The sequence below is a fragment of the Olea europaea genome, chromosome 9 (genome assembly GCF_002742605.1).
Source record: "Olea europaea var. sylvestris chromosome 9, O_europaea_v1, whole genome shotgun sequence".
In the NCBI taxonomy this organism is placed as follows: domain Eukaryota; kingdom Viridiplantae; phylum Streptophyta; class Magnoliopsida; order Lamiales; family Oleaceae; genus Olea; species Olea europaea.
In genome coordinates, this window is record NC_036245.1 from 2,010,552 (window position 1) to 2,023,512 (window position 12,961).

A 12,961-nucleotide genomic window follows, 5' to 3' on the forward strand; every position below is an offset into this window, starting at 1 on the left:
GGTGCGTGCCTAAATCTGCAACTAATGTGCATGCTTTAACCCAATTTTGGGTAACAAAAGGCAACTAAAGGGCTAAGACATGTGCCTGATTTTCTACTAGGTGCGCCTTAGTATGAAAAGAAGGACCTGTGCGTATATTTTTATTTCTTCGAAGCTTCTTTTTGCAACTTGGCTATGACGGTTTTTACACTTTTTAAACACCATTTTCTACCATTCTTCTTCCTCTTCATTTTTTCGTTTCTTTCTTCTTTGTTTTTCTCTTTCATTTTCCTTAGTATTTTTGGGGATACAATCAAGAGCACAAGAAAAATACATCTAAGAATTTGGATAAATATTTGGGAAAGTCATAGCCAAGCTTCAAAAAGGGGTTTTATCAATAACTTTGTATATTCTCAATTATTTTGCCATATTTGTAATGCATTATTATAAATATTCTCCTCTTTATCATTTATATAATATATACTAAGTATTTTTGTTGGGATTTATGGTATTAGTTAATCTTAACTTTAATTAATTTTAATATTTGTCCTTTAATGTTAAGTTACTTATTTTCACGTGTTTTTATTATTGTTTATGTGACAAGTGAATGCTTATGTTAGTAATTTGTACATCATTCGAGAGAAGATTGTGCATTTTAAACCAAATAGTAGAAACCTTAGGTTTGTACATTTTATATTTTTTGTATAACCATGGGTGTTCGGACCAACTTACCCGCACCTCGACTAATCTTACAGGGCCCTGAAGTTTACAGTCGGGTACTCACCTCAGTGGTCCTGCGAAGAACATAGAGATATAGTATATTAAACCAATCAATTAAGATTAATTTCGTTCGAGAGAGGTAATTAACCAAAATTGAAAAATCGGGTCTAACGTCGTAAACGAATAATTTATTAATTGACTTTTAGTGAAATTAATTAGATGACGGTTAAGCAAAATCATAAATCCCAACCACGATTTTCCACCAAAATTCCCAAGTATTTATATTCTCTTATTTTGTATCTTTTTAGTTAATTTTTCTTATTTTCAAAATTAAATCTTTATTGTGTGTTTGCTTCTTTTTATTGTTAGAATTAAATTAATTAAAGTCGTGTAATATAAAGTAAACATTTTTCGAGGAATCGACAATCCAGACTCAAAAAGTTTACTTTATTACTTAAACACGAACTGTGCACTTGCAGTTTGCACATTCTTAGCAAACATTCGACGTCAATAAAAATGTTCCCACACTTGACGAATCTCCTAGCTCCACCCCTAACAGGTTGACAGCTTTACTCTTGTTACATAGTAGCATTGAGATACTTGATACTCCAAATGCATTGCAAATTATAAAACCTTAAAGCTTTCTTTTTTTTTTTTTTTTTTTTTTTTTTTTTTTGTTCAATTACACGACCATGACCATGTCTAACATGGACAAAGATGTACAACTGTCGAGTTCTCTCCCCTCTTTACACATCCAAACACTGTAAAGCCTACCCAGTAAAAGGCATCGTTTGCAAACAAATATTTGACCACCCACCTCCAAAATAATTAAGCAAAAACTCACTTCATTTGAGTTTTAAATTCCAAAGTTTGTTTTAGGATATCACGATCATCCACTCTTTTTTCACGGGAAGCCAATTTGACTCGTGCATGTTTTTCATTCCAACTCAACATTCCACAAAGACAAAGATACTCAGAATAAAAGGAAAGAATAAGAAAACAGAGAGAAATATTACATTCCAATTTAAGAAAATGTTTTCTGTTCCCTTTGAGTTTCTTCAGTCTACAAAATGACAGAGACAGATCTACCAAGTTTTTGAAGTCTGCGTGCGTACAAATCTCACAATCCTCATTCTTTCGAAGTAATCACTAGCAACCCCAAAGCTCCTATGAGAATATACTGCAACAGATACAAACCAAGTCAAACACTAAAACTGCTGTTGCTTTTTTTTGATGATTTAAAAAGCCCATGTTTGACAACCATTAAAATAAAACTCTTTTTTTTCTCAAATTTGTTTTCAACCTCACGTTCATACAATAAAATAATTTGCACGTAAACTTGAAACTTTTTCCTACTTTCTAACTACACGTTCTCCAAAAACCACTATTCCAAGTCTCATTTTCCTCAAAAAACTTTTTTTAATGGTTGTCAAACAGGGGCAAAACATGAAATTCCTGTACCCTCCTCCGCTAACCATGAAATCACAGAACAGGACTGGGAGCCGGGGTGGGAAGTAATCAACATTTCATGCAAACAACTATATACTCAAAAAAGTATGGATTCCATATTTTGCTATCAACGACAAACCTTTATGATAGGCTTTTCCGTCATTATAATAGTCACCCAACCTACATACGGCAAAAATCTGCAAGATAGAAACATGAGAGCCGGTGGTGCATCAAAATTCAGAATAATGAGAAGAAAAAAATTAGAATCAAATCCATCAACAATGTGCTTGCATATAAATTGACCAAAATTATAAGAATCAGGAAATCTTTCAAAAATAGATAACCTTTGGCAAAAATACAAATAGAGAAAATCAATACTCACGGAGTCTAGATGTACAACTCACTTGGATGATTCATAGGTTTGAAAACTAGATCCACATCTGATAACTATCCTTCTATCTGAGTTCGAGGATCTCAGTCCAAAACTAATTTAAATTGTACAAGGAATCACAATAATCCAAGATCTAAATACATTTGGATGCTAATAACCTATTAGAACTCAACTCCAATTTGCTCACGGAATCTATAAGCATTAGAATAAATCATGCTTCTCAACCACCTCATATATCTCTCAAGTAAAGCTCATTCAAGCTCAGTTCCTAAAATAAATGGGTAAGTTCATATATTTAGGCTAATTTTTAATTTCTGAACTTTAATGACCTACTCCACAGCTTGAGCAGCACATCACAGTTGCACAACATCACACCTATTTACAGGTGTAAACTGAACTAAAGGCCAACCAGAGCCGACACCCTTTCCAAACAGATGTAGCCCAATTTCAGTGTGCGATGAACTGGCACGTTGCTGTGCCAGCCAGCATTATTAGGCTCATGGCCGACACAAACAACTGACAAGGAAGCAGAAAGCACCTAGGAATGAATTTAGTTAGAAGAAAATGCATCCTTACTCCACTTGACTACCATTTGGTTTAAATATGGGCTTCACGTTCTTTATTATCTAATGATGGCACAGTTCAATCGGTAATTTGAGACTGGGCTTTTACTTGTTGGAACTTTGATATTCCAGACATGTAAATGATCTTGCACATTTTGATAGAACTCTGTTACTGCCCTTCTATTTTCTTCTTCCCCAGTTTGGAGAACCTAGCTGCTGGAGAGTCCTGGTGTATTTTCATGAAGGCAGTATCTCAACTCCAGGTGCTTTCTCCGTTTCCTTTCAAGTCATTCACAAGCCTAATATCCTTCCCAGTTTCAGTGGCTCGAGTAAATTAGCAACTCTGATCAGTTACTAGAGTAGAGAAGGCACAAGTCTATTTTCCCAAATTTTTATGTTATGCGTCAGAAGCATGGAGTAACAGGTAAATTGTGCTCAAATTGCTTTCTAGTGAACTAGATGGGTTTTATTTGCGGTCTCGAGGAAACCTTTTGTCATACCATCAATCATTCTTTTTGAAGTATTAATATTTTGGGAATTTTACATAGAAAGTATGGTAAGTTCTTGAAAAGATCTACTATTAACATTACTTGGTCAATTTAGTTCGAGCACATAGCTAGAATCTTCTAAAGCAAGTTCATCAACAGTTTCCTTGTGGAACAGTGGTTTCCCTACCATCCCCATGGGCATTATTTATGGTGTCAGTATTAAGAACTAGTGGTGGAGGATGTACTTAGCTGGGTCATGCATAACAAATACATGTGTACTATAGAGAAGGTCTACCAAATAGACCAAGTTCATCTGGATGTGAGTTTTTCCAGACTGTCAGGAGACTTAAAATTTTGTTATTCATCATGAACCACATAAAATGTTAGTGAACTATAATGAAAAAATAAATATCCTTCTAACTTCTAAGCAGATTATAATATAGAAAAAAAGCTGCCCGTTGAATATATTAATGTCCAAGGACATTTCCAACTGTCAACTCACCCAACAGCTCTCCCCATGATATGATGCCGTTGCAGCCAGAGCTGACCTTGAGCATACAGAAGTCTGTCATCTCCAAGATTATTATCTCCTGCGAAATCAAACAAAGAATCACATAAATAACTAGTTCTCACTGTCTGAAGATTGTATAGGAGAAAATCAATTGCTCTTTCAAAGTGAATCGATAACAATTAAAATATATTAAACTTGAAATTGATTCAAATATAAATTAAAAAGGCAATGATATCACTATATAAATTTAAAAATTCAAATATATGGTACCTTTTGTCAGGATATCAACTTCTCCTGTGTCTTGGCGCTCATGAACCTAAAGAAAAGAACAACACAGCCTTCAATTTAAAAAGAACACGGAAATTAGATGACGGGAATATGAAATTACTTCTCTTATAACTAAAGAATAGCAAGTAAAATGTGTAAGTGGACTAACTTTTAACCACCACAGCCAGTTTGGGTATCGTGCAAGATGACATACGTCATGACCCCTCTGGGAAGTGACTCCCATTTGAATTGGAACAAAAGTTTAGGAGAGAGTTTAAAAGGAGGGTATTCAAATATAACTATAGTTTCAGCAAAAAATTGTTCTCTCATTTAAAGACTAGATCAGACTTTGGTTCCTTTTCTGATTTAGTTTTTACATCCTCATATTGTCTTCCCTCTTGAGTTCAACTAATTTTGTCGGAAAGAAAAATAACCTACACCATGCTGGGATTTCATCTGCCTTCATTCTAGCTCTCCCGACAGAGCAAGATGTAGACTTTGGTTATATTAACTAGCCAACATGAGCAAATGGACGTGAAGTCAACATATTTCAATTTAACAACGGAAACCATATTGGAATTTTTAGTACTCTGAGTCTTCTATGTCAAACTAGTTTACCAAAAATTTACACTGACAAAATTGTGAGTAGAACTGGTAAAAACAATGCAAAGTCATGTAGCGCAAGCGTCAGGAACGGAGAATAACACCTTAATCTAAATCCATTTATTCAATTGAATACAGGATAGAGATTGCATAAAAATCCAATTTTTTGTATTAGTTTGTCTAAAACAACCAAGAATGGATATTATCTTGCAAGCATTTAAATAGAAACAGGTTGTGAAAAACCCTAAACTAAACAAAAAGACTTAACTATCTCCAACTAAATATTAATTAAAGAGTAACAAAAAAATAGTAAAATATGGCTTGGCAATTTTTAACGTCTACTTTTGGGATCCATGGAGTCGGATCCAGCGAGTAAAACAATATATTTATAACCCTTCAAGTTGCGTCATTCTCCCCAGGTTGGAGAAGATTCATCCTCAAATCTTAGACTCGTCAAAATCACCTTGTGCTCCAAGTCTGGTTGATGTCATGACATCTATAACACCCTTTCTAACTTGAATATTTCCCACATCATCAACTTGACCACAAACAAAGTTAGAACAAATATTGTCAACCATAGAGTCAACAATAATTTCCCTATTCGTCCCGACATTGGGTTGCTCTTTTACTTCCTTTCATTCATGAAGTGCATCAACATTACTGTCATTACACAAGCAGTTAGCGTGCAAGGCTATTTCAATTGGCTGCCCTTAATTGCAATGACTTCCCAACTCTCTTCCTCGTCTCAACAATCTGGTCCAATAAAATAACGTCTTCAACAAGTCCAAAAGAATCTCTTGCAATTGTTGGGCACATCACTACCGCACCCAACCGCAAATAACTCGGCAATATAATTAAGCTGCCTATTTTATCTCTTTGCACAAATAAATGAGGACCTCTGCACGACGCTATCTGCTCACCACTTAAGCCAACTTACAGTTGTTGATACACCAACTCACCTCAATTATTTCCCTCCTCCAACCTTGCATAACAGGCTCCATAATTCTAGCAAACATATCATCTAGAATACAATTAAATCTGTCAGCTCCAGTAAAAAATTCTGCTGAATTTTGAGTACTTTCCTCTGCTCCTGCATAGCCATCTTTTTTGTCAAATGGGTGGGCCATCATATTTCTCGTCTAAATCAATATCCCACAATTTGGGATGGAAGGAAGTGAAAATATCTGTGTCGAATTCCATCTCAACACCAAGATCCAAAATCGTCTCCCATACTAACTTCTACCACCGCACCCCTTGGAGGGTTTCTGTACTGCCCGGAACCCTTTAACTGGACAGGCAGGGGTTGCATGTCCAGCCACCCGACGTGACCAACATGAAATCTTGTTGGGACATCATAATGGTGATTAGTTGTGCCAACAAGTCCATCAACTGTCACAATTGTGTCATATTTTCCCTTCACTTAATCTCTTCCACAAGAGTTCCAAAAGAACTCAATCATGGTATTGGAGCATCGCTAGTAGCGTGACATTGACTCTTATACCAACTGATGCAGCACAAGCATCAAGAATGGAGAATAACACCTTAATCGAAATCCGTTGATTCAATAGACTATCGGAAAGATATCGCATATTGGAGAAATCCAATATTTTGTGTTAGTTTATCAAAAACAACCTAGAACAACTGTTTGCAAGAGTTTAAATAGAAACAACTAAGGACAACCAAAGCTACACAAAAAAAAGCCTTAACTATCCCCAACTATAAATATTAATTAAAGAGTAACAACAAAATAATAAAAATAAATAGTAAAACAATTAATTAATCCCAGTTTTGAGTTGCAGCATAAAGCAAATTCAATCTTATTGTTTGTGAAGCTAAGTAGGGAGTGGACCAGCTTCGCATCTTCAGACTTTCCAGTATGTAAAAAATAGCAAAACTTTACGTGAAGTAAATGAATGGAATACATAACAAGAAGAAACAATATAAGGTCTCTGTACAATATTTCTGTAACCTTGAGGGATAAAAAACAGACATTTTCTGCGTTTACACCTAATGTTCCCTATGTCTTTTTTATTTTCCACATTGTTTAGAGGTAACATAATTGTAAGGTAGTAAGATTATCATTTACCTTCTCTCTTTCTCAACCTTAACTAGCAGTTACGTTATCATTCTCCCACTTATCTTATACAAGAACTTAATATTGATTCCCACTTACCCATTACAACAAAAATCCTTCTTAGTTCTTTTATTAACAAATATCCAGCACTAGAAGTCCCAAGAAAAAAATAAAAATGTTAGGTGGAAATAATGAATGGGAAAATATTCACCAATATGCTTACCTTAATGACTCGGTGAACGATAGGAATTTCACGCCCCTGTCACAAAACAAAAAGAAGGAAAATATACTTGTTAGCAAGGAGTTTGATCAACACTATCAAAACAAATGCCTAACATTATACCTAACTGATGAAGGCAATTGGAAAATGCCTTCAAATTAAGTTAAATTCTTGGAGCTCGTATTCAGAGTAGATGCTTTGAATTCAGAGCAAGTGCTTTCAAAAGTAGAAGAGTCCACTGCTATGTTCCAAATCATTAACAAAACAAAAAATTATCCATGATCAAGCAATATAAGACTGAATCATGAAACACCTAACATTCAATGCAATTGTTTTAGTTAAGGAATATTTCTACTACTCTGAGGCAATTAGTTTAAACTAGCTTCTTCATTCAGATAGATGAAATGCAGCTCCTTCAAATGTCAGCGTTTATATCCGCTAAAACCATCAAATGTCAATCATTTCACTTAAATTCCCAAGTACTTCTAACGTTCTTCGATCTTTTTACCATTGACAATCAATTTTCCATCCATATCGTAGCAACATGCAGAGGTAAGGGTAGTGGTGGATCCAGGATATTGAGTAAGCTAAGGCGGCCATTGACTCTTGACGGCCACAATAGTAACATTATTTATTAAAATTTAATTAAATTATATTAAAAAAATTTCAATCAATGTATAAATATACTAGAACATAAAAGTCATATACATTTAAAATATAATCCAATACAACCCAAAACAAAAGAGAAAAAAAAAATATTTTCCAATCAAATTTCAATTTTTTTTACAAAATTAGGTGAAATAAGATGAAGTTTATATGTAAAGTATGATTAAACAATAAAGATAAGCTCTGAGCTTAGGTGAAAGTTATGCAAAATTTTGAAAATATTGATTTTTAGAATTTTTCGAATTCTTAATATAATAAAAAGCAACACTTAGATTGTCCAAATTTGAATTTTATACAATAAATTGATAAAATCTAACAATAAAAGTATATATATTATGAAGTAATAATTTGAGCCGATAAATTTTTTAAAGAAATTATTTCGAAAATAAAAACTAATAATATATAATTGTTTAGTCATTATTTATTGTATTAAAAGTTTAAACAAAAAAGTGGGAGTGCATGAAATTGAACCCCATACCTCTCACACTAACCCTTCCGCCATATGAGCTACATTCCCTCATGTTGAAGGTCAGGACAATTATTAGTTTATATTTAGTTATTATTTACTGTGTTTAAATATTTAAAGGAGGAGTGTTGTAGAAGGAATCGAACCTGTGTATCATTGCATGGAAAAGTGAATGCCCATCCATATGACCTGAATACTATTTCGTTCAAAGTTTGTGCAATCATGTATATATATATATATATATATAAATGTTTAATTGTAAATTTCATTGACCCTTTTTCTCGACGGATCCAGCACGGGCGGCCATGCCTGCTCGCTAGGTGCTGGATCCACCTCTGGGTAAGGTTAAGTGAATATAGCCCTTTGTGGACAATGCTGTGGCTAGAACCCCTTGCACTGGATACAACCTTCCATGAACAATATCTTCTCAATTCATCTGCTTCAGCTAATCCATTCATTGGCCCATTTCTAATTTTGGAATATTTTTATTTACTATGTCTGCCAAAGATCAGTAATCGGCACATCAACTTTTGAGTTATAATTAAATTAATGAGTCCTCATTGAGTTCTCCAAACTTCCAAATTTTTTGGAGATAAATACCAATCTTAAGGTCTGAGACGATCTAGAAAGCAATGGATCATGAACAGGAATTGGAACAGGAACACCTAGAAATGTTAGTATGTAGTTGAAGAGTAGTAGCCGCACTAGCAGTTGAACAGATGGCAGTCTTATGCTGACGCCTCAATAAAATTTCCTTATCAACTTTAAATATAATCCTTCTCTCGCACTGTAATACAATAAGATACTGGCTGGAGGAGAAGTGCAAGTAGCATTATTGTTTTCCATTACAATAGTTGCAAAGAAGTCATTTGTCAATGTGAGTCAAAAGTTGAATATCCATAAAATACTCTCCACAATCAATATATTTCCAATTTCTCATGATATAATAACTATCTATTTACTGTTAAAGAGGAGGTTGTAGTTTATTTCCCTCATCATCATTTTCAACCATAAGCATCTACATTGTGTAGATTTCTAGCTACTCAACATACATTTCCTTCCAAACATTCAACACTGTCCCGCTAATTACACTGGCACTGAAATACACTCTTTACAGAAAGAACCAGCAGCTTAGGAAAAACTGTCTCTATTTCCCAGTTTCCCTCACACATGTTTAGTGTGGCTTGACAAGTATCAACAACCATGTCACAGAGAAGTCCTCGCACAAGATGTACTCCGCCACCCCCAAAATCCTTCAAATAATATGGTATCATAACTTTTCTTTTCATATATTTAAAGAAACTCGAAAAAGAAAATTAGAAAACACTCACACATAGAAATAAATTTATTTTTACTTGTACCTATTAGGGGGTTGAGCACACACTAAGTGGGAACGGTTGCTAGTGATTAAGAAAATAATGGATACAATATCTCATACTTCAAGTTACTTGCTCTACTGCTACTAAATGAACTCTATTCTGCTTCTAATTATTTACACAAAAAAAAAAAAAAGGGTTATCCATTTTTGCCAAGTATATTTGACTTATTGTACGATATGGCAAAATTGCACCAAGAACTAACAAATAATACAGGCCATGTGTTAACTAAGAAAATTTTATAAAGAATAGTTGAGTATATGAAAAAAATATACTCAAACAAGATAAAATAACGAACTACGTACATCAGTATTAAACACCACAATTTCCCCTGCCCGAATAGGGTCCTTACTCATATGTAAGAACAAGATGTCACCCTGCACAAAAGTAAATTATTAATATCGAAAGCAATTGAAGGACTAAGTGACTTAGAGAGCAGGAAATAAGAAATCTAAGCATATGAAACTAGCAATACACATATGCAAGGAAGTATATGTAGAGCTGTACTCATAATCGACGAACAAAACACAACATAATAGCTGTTTGTCAATTAAAAATGGCACAAGGTAAGATCCTCTTGATTGTTTAATAACAACTACTAAATCTATGAAAGAAGAAGCTAAAAAGAATTGGCATTTATCTAAATAGTGAAGTCATAAAAAGTGTAACTCCAATATGGCATGGAGTACAAGTCGATTTACACAATGAATACTCTTGACCTAAACAGCCCCAAGAAAGAGGGCAGTGAACAGAGGGAAGTTTAGCAGCGAAAGTAATCTCTCAACTACACAGTGGATAAAAATCGATTATTAATACACACATTACACACAACCAGTTAGCTAACATATATAACTTGGGTGGACATGAATCCCTTTGGGAGTGAGATGCTGAAAGTTGACAGATTCATTTAAGTAGTTAACATCACATTGAGCAGGAAGAAGTGATATAAGCTGTTGACAGCTCACCCTTTTAAAGCCAGGTTCCATGCTTCCGGAGAGCACAACAACAACAGGTGATTCACTTCCAGTGACGCACATTAATCCTTTCCATATAATAAGTGCTGATGTTACAATCATGCCTGAAAGGAAATGTAAACAGATTATCAAGAGCAGAGACAGCATGAAACTAAAAAATATAATTTTGACACTTCAGAGAAAAGATGAATTGAAATAATAGGAAAAGAAAAGAAGAACTCATGTGTTGTTATACACATTAAAGATGAATGGATCACATTGTCTGCACTAGTAATATAATTTACCGTTTAGAGATTACATTTGGCATCATAAAATATAGCTTTATGATAAGGGAAATTAAAGCATTGAACGTGTGTTTCAGTGAAGCATATAAAAGGCCCATCTGGAAAGATGAAATTTTATACCACATAAAATTCATGGCATGAAAAGGAAAGATTATATATTTTATAGCAGAACTGAACATAATCAACATTCTGAAACACCAAAATCATTGTAAGTCAATTCACAAACAACCAACTGTAAAGCCGTAAAGGTCAGGAAACAGGAATGCAATACAAAAACTATATGTTCTGTATATAAGATCCAGGTAATTAGTTTTTTTTCTCTCTCTCTCTCTCTCTCTTTTTTTTTTTTTTTTTTTTTTTTTTTTTTTTTAATCTTCAAACAGAAAAAAAGGGAAGCAACTCCAAGAGATTTTCAAATTGATGTTGCCATTCTTAGTTCAATGCAGTTTGGTACACAAGATTTGGCAATATGAATCATTCAATGTATGACTTCAGTAATTATGCAAAATAATATTTCACATGAGAACTAGAAGAGCTCCACTTTCATTAACACTTCTAATTGTATAAATTCTAATTTATCCAAAATCCCATAACACCATAGAAACTCATCACAAATTTATCGAATCCGAAAATGCCTAGGGGTTTCTATTTCCAGAATCTAAACTCCATGGAAAAATGTCAAAATCCAAACTTGAACAACTAATAATTAAACGTGAAAAATAAATCGAATTTAATCTGAAATCTTATAGATATAAACAAATTTCACGAAAATATACGCAGAACAAAAATTGCAGTACGCCTGCATCCACATCACAAGCATAGATACATATTGATGGAAAGGATTAAGTAACTAACCGAGGCTAATCGCTTGCGTGAGGACTTGTCTGAACTGTAGAGATTTGATTGAATCGATCTGCTCTCCGATCCAACCCATTTTTCTCGCTCCTATCTCTCACTCACTGTGTGGGCAGTTTTCAAGCGAAAAGTACAAAACCCAGTTAGAACAGCAGGTTGACGTGGAAATGATTTTTCTTAAATTTTGACACATCAAATTGGTGAGATGTCAAAATTTTATTGGGACACCATTAGCATCATAGTAGACCGGATGGAAAAAATATATAGTAGGGGCGCCAAGTAGGCTCCATGTCCCTCCAGCATAGCCCAAATCGAATAGTTGGATCGAGGTGTTTACAATTCAATTCGATGAGTTAATTGTACAAATGGTCACCGAAGTTATATTTATGTACTCAATTGCTCACCTAAGTTCAAGACATCGAATTTTGGCTACTAAATTTTGAAAAACGTTGGACGTTAGTCATTGATATAACATTTGTTTAAAACCTCTAACAGAATTGATGATGTGATTGACGGAATACACATGTAACCGTTAAATTTTGAGATGGTCGAATTTTGGTCACTAAAGTTTGAAAAATGTCTTTAATTTGCCAACTAAACATTGAAAAAGGTCTTTTATTGCTTATTAAACTTTGAGATGGTAGAATTTTGATCACTAAACTTTGAAAAACGTCTTCTATTCCTCACAATAATTTTGGATTTAATTAAAATTCGTAATTAAAATATATATTTTATTTTATTTTAACTATTATGTGTTTCGTTGTAAAATTCAAATATTGAAGTTTAAATTTAATTTAATTTTAACGAAAAATTTATTGTGTATTTTGTGGCTAATTAGTAGTCACTTTCTTTGAACAATTTTGCAAGCGTTGTCTATTATAATGTTTGAATTTTACTGCAAAATATGCAATAATTTTGTTATTAAATTAAATTATATCTAAATTTTAATATTTAAAGTTTACAACAAAATACACAATAAGCCCTTGTTTGGTGATGATTAAATTAAGATTTTTAGCATATTTTGATGAAAGTCGATGAAATGTGTAGTTAAAAAATTGTGAATTCTATGAAGTAT

General features: G+C 33.6%; 1 protein-coding gene across 1 annotated transcript; it reads right to left on the bottom strand.

The window, feature by feature from the left end:
* Positions 1 to 1,527: 1,527 nt before the first annotated feature.
* LOC111399390 (signal peptidase complex catalytic subunit SEC11A-like) lies at positions 1,528 to 12,137 on the bottom strand. Its single transcript, XM_023026669.1, has 8 exons — positions 11,887 to 12,137; positions 10,739 to 10,851; positions 10,079 to 10,150; positions 7,269 to 7,304; positions 4,372 to 4,417; positions 4,093 to 4,180; positions 2,288 to 2,345; positions 1,528 to 1,879 (listed from the first exon to the last, which is right to left on the bottom strand). The coding sequence occupies exons 1-8, from the start codon at positions 11,963 to 11,965 to the stop codon at positions 1,829 to 1,831; spliced, it is 543 nt and encodes a 180-aa protein (XP_022882437.1). The 5' UTR covers positions 11,966 to 12,137; the 3' UTR covers positions 1,528 to 1,828.
* Between the last annotated feature and the right edge of the window lie 824 nt (positions 12,138 to 12,961).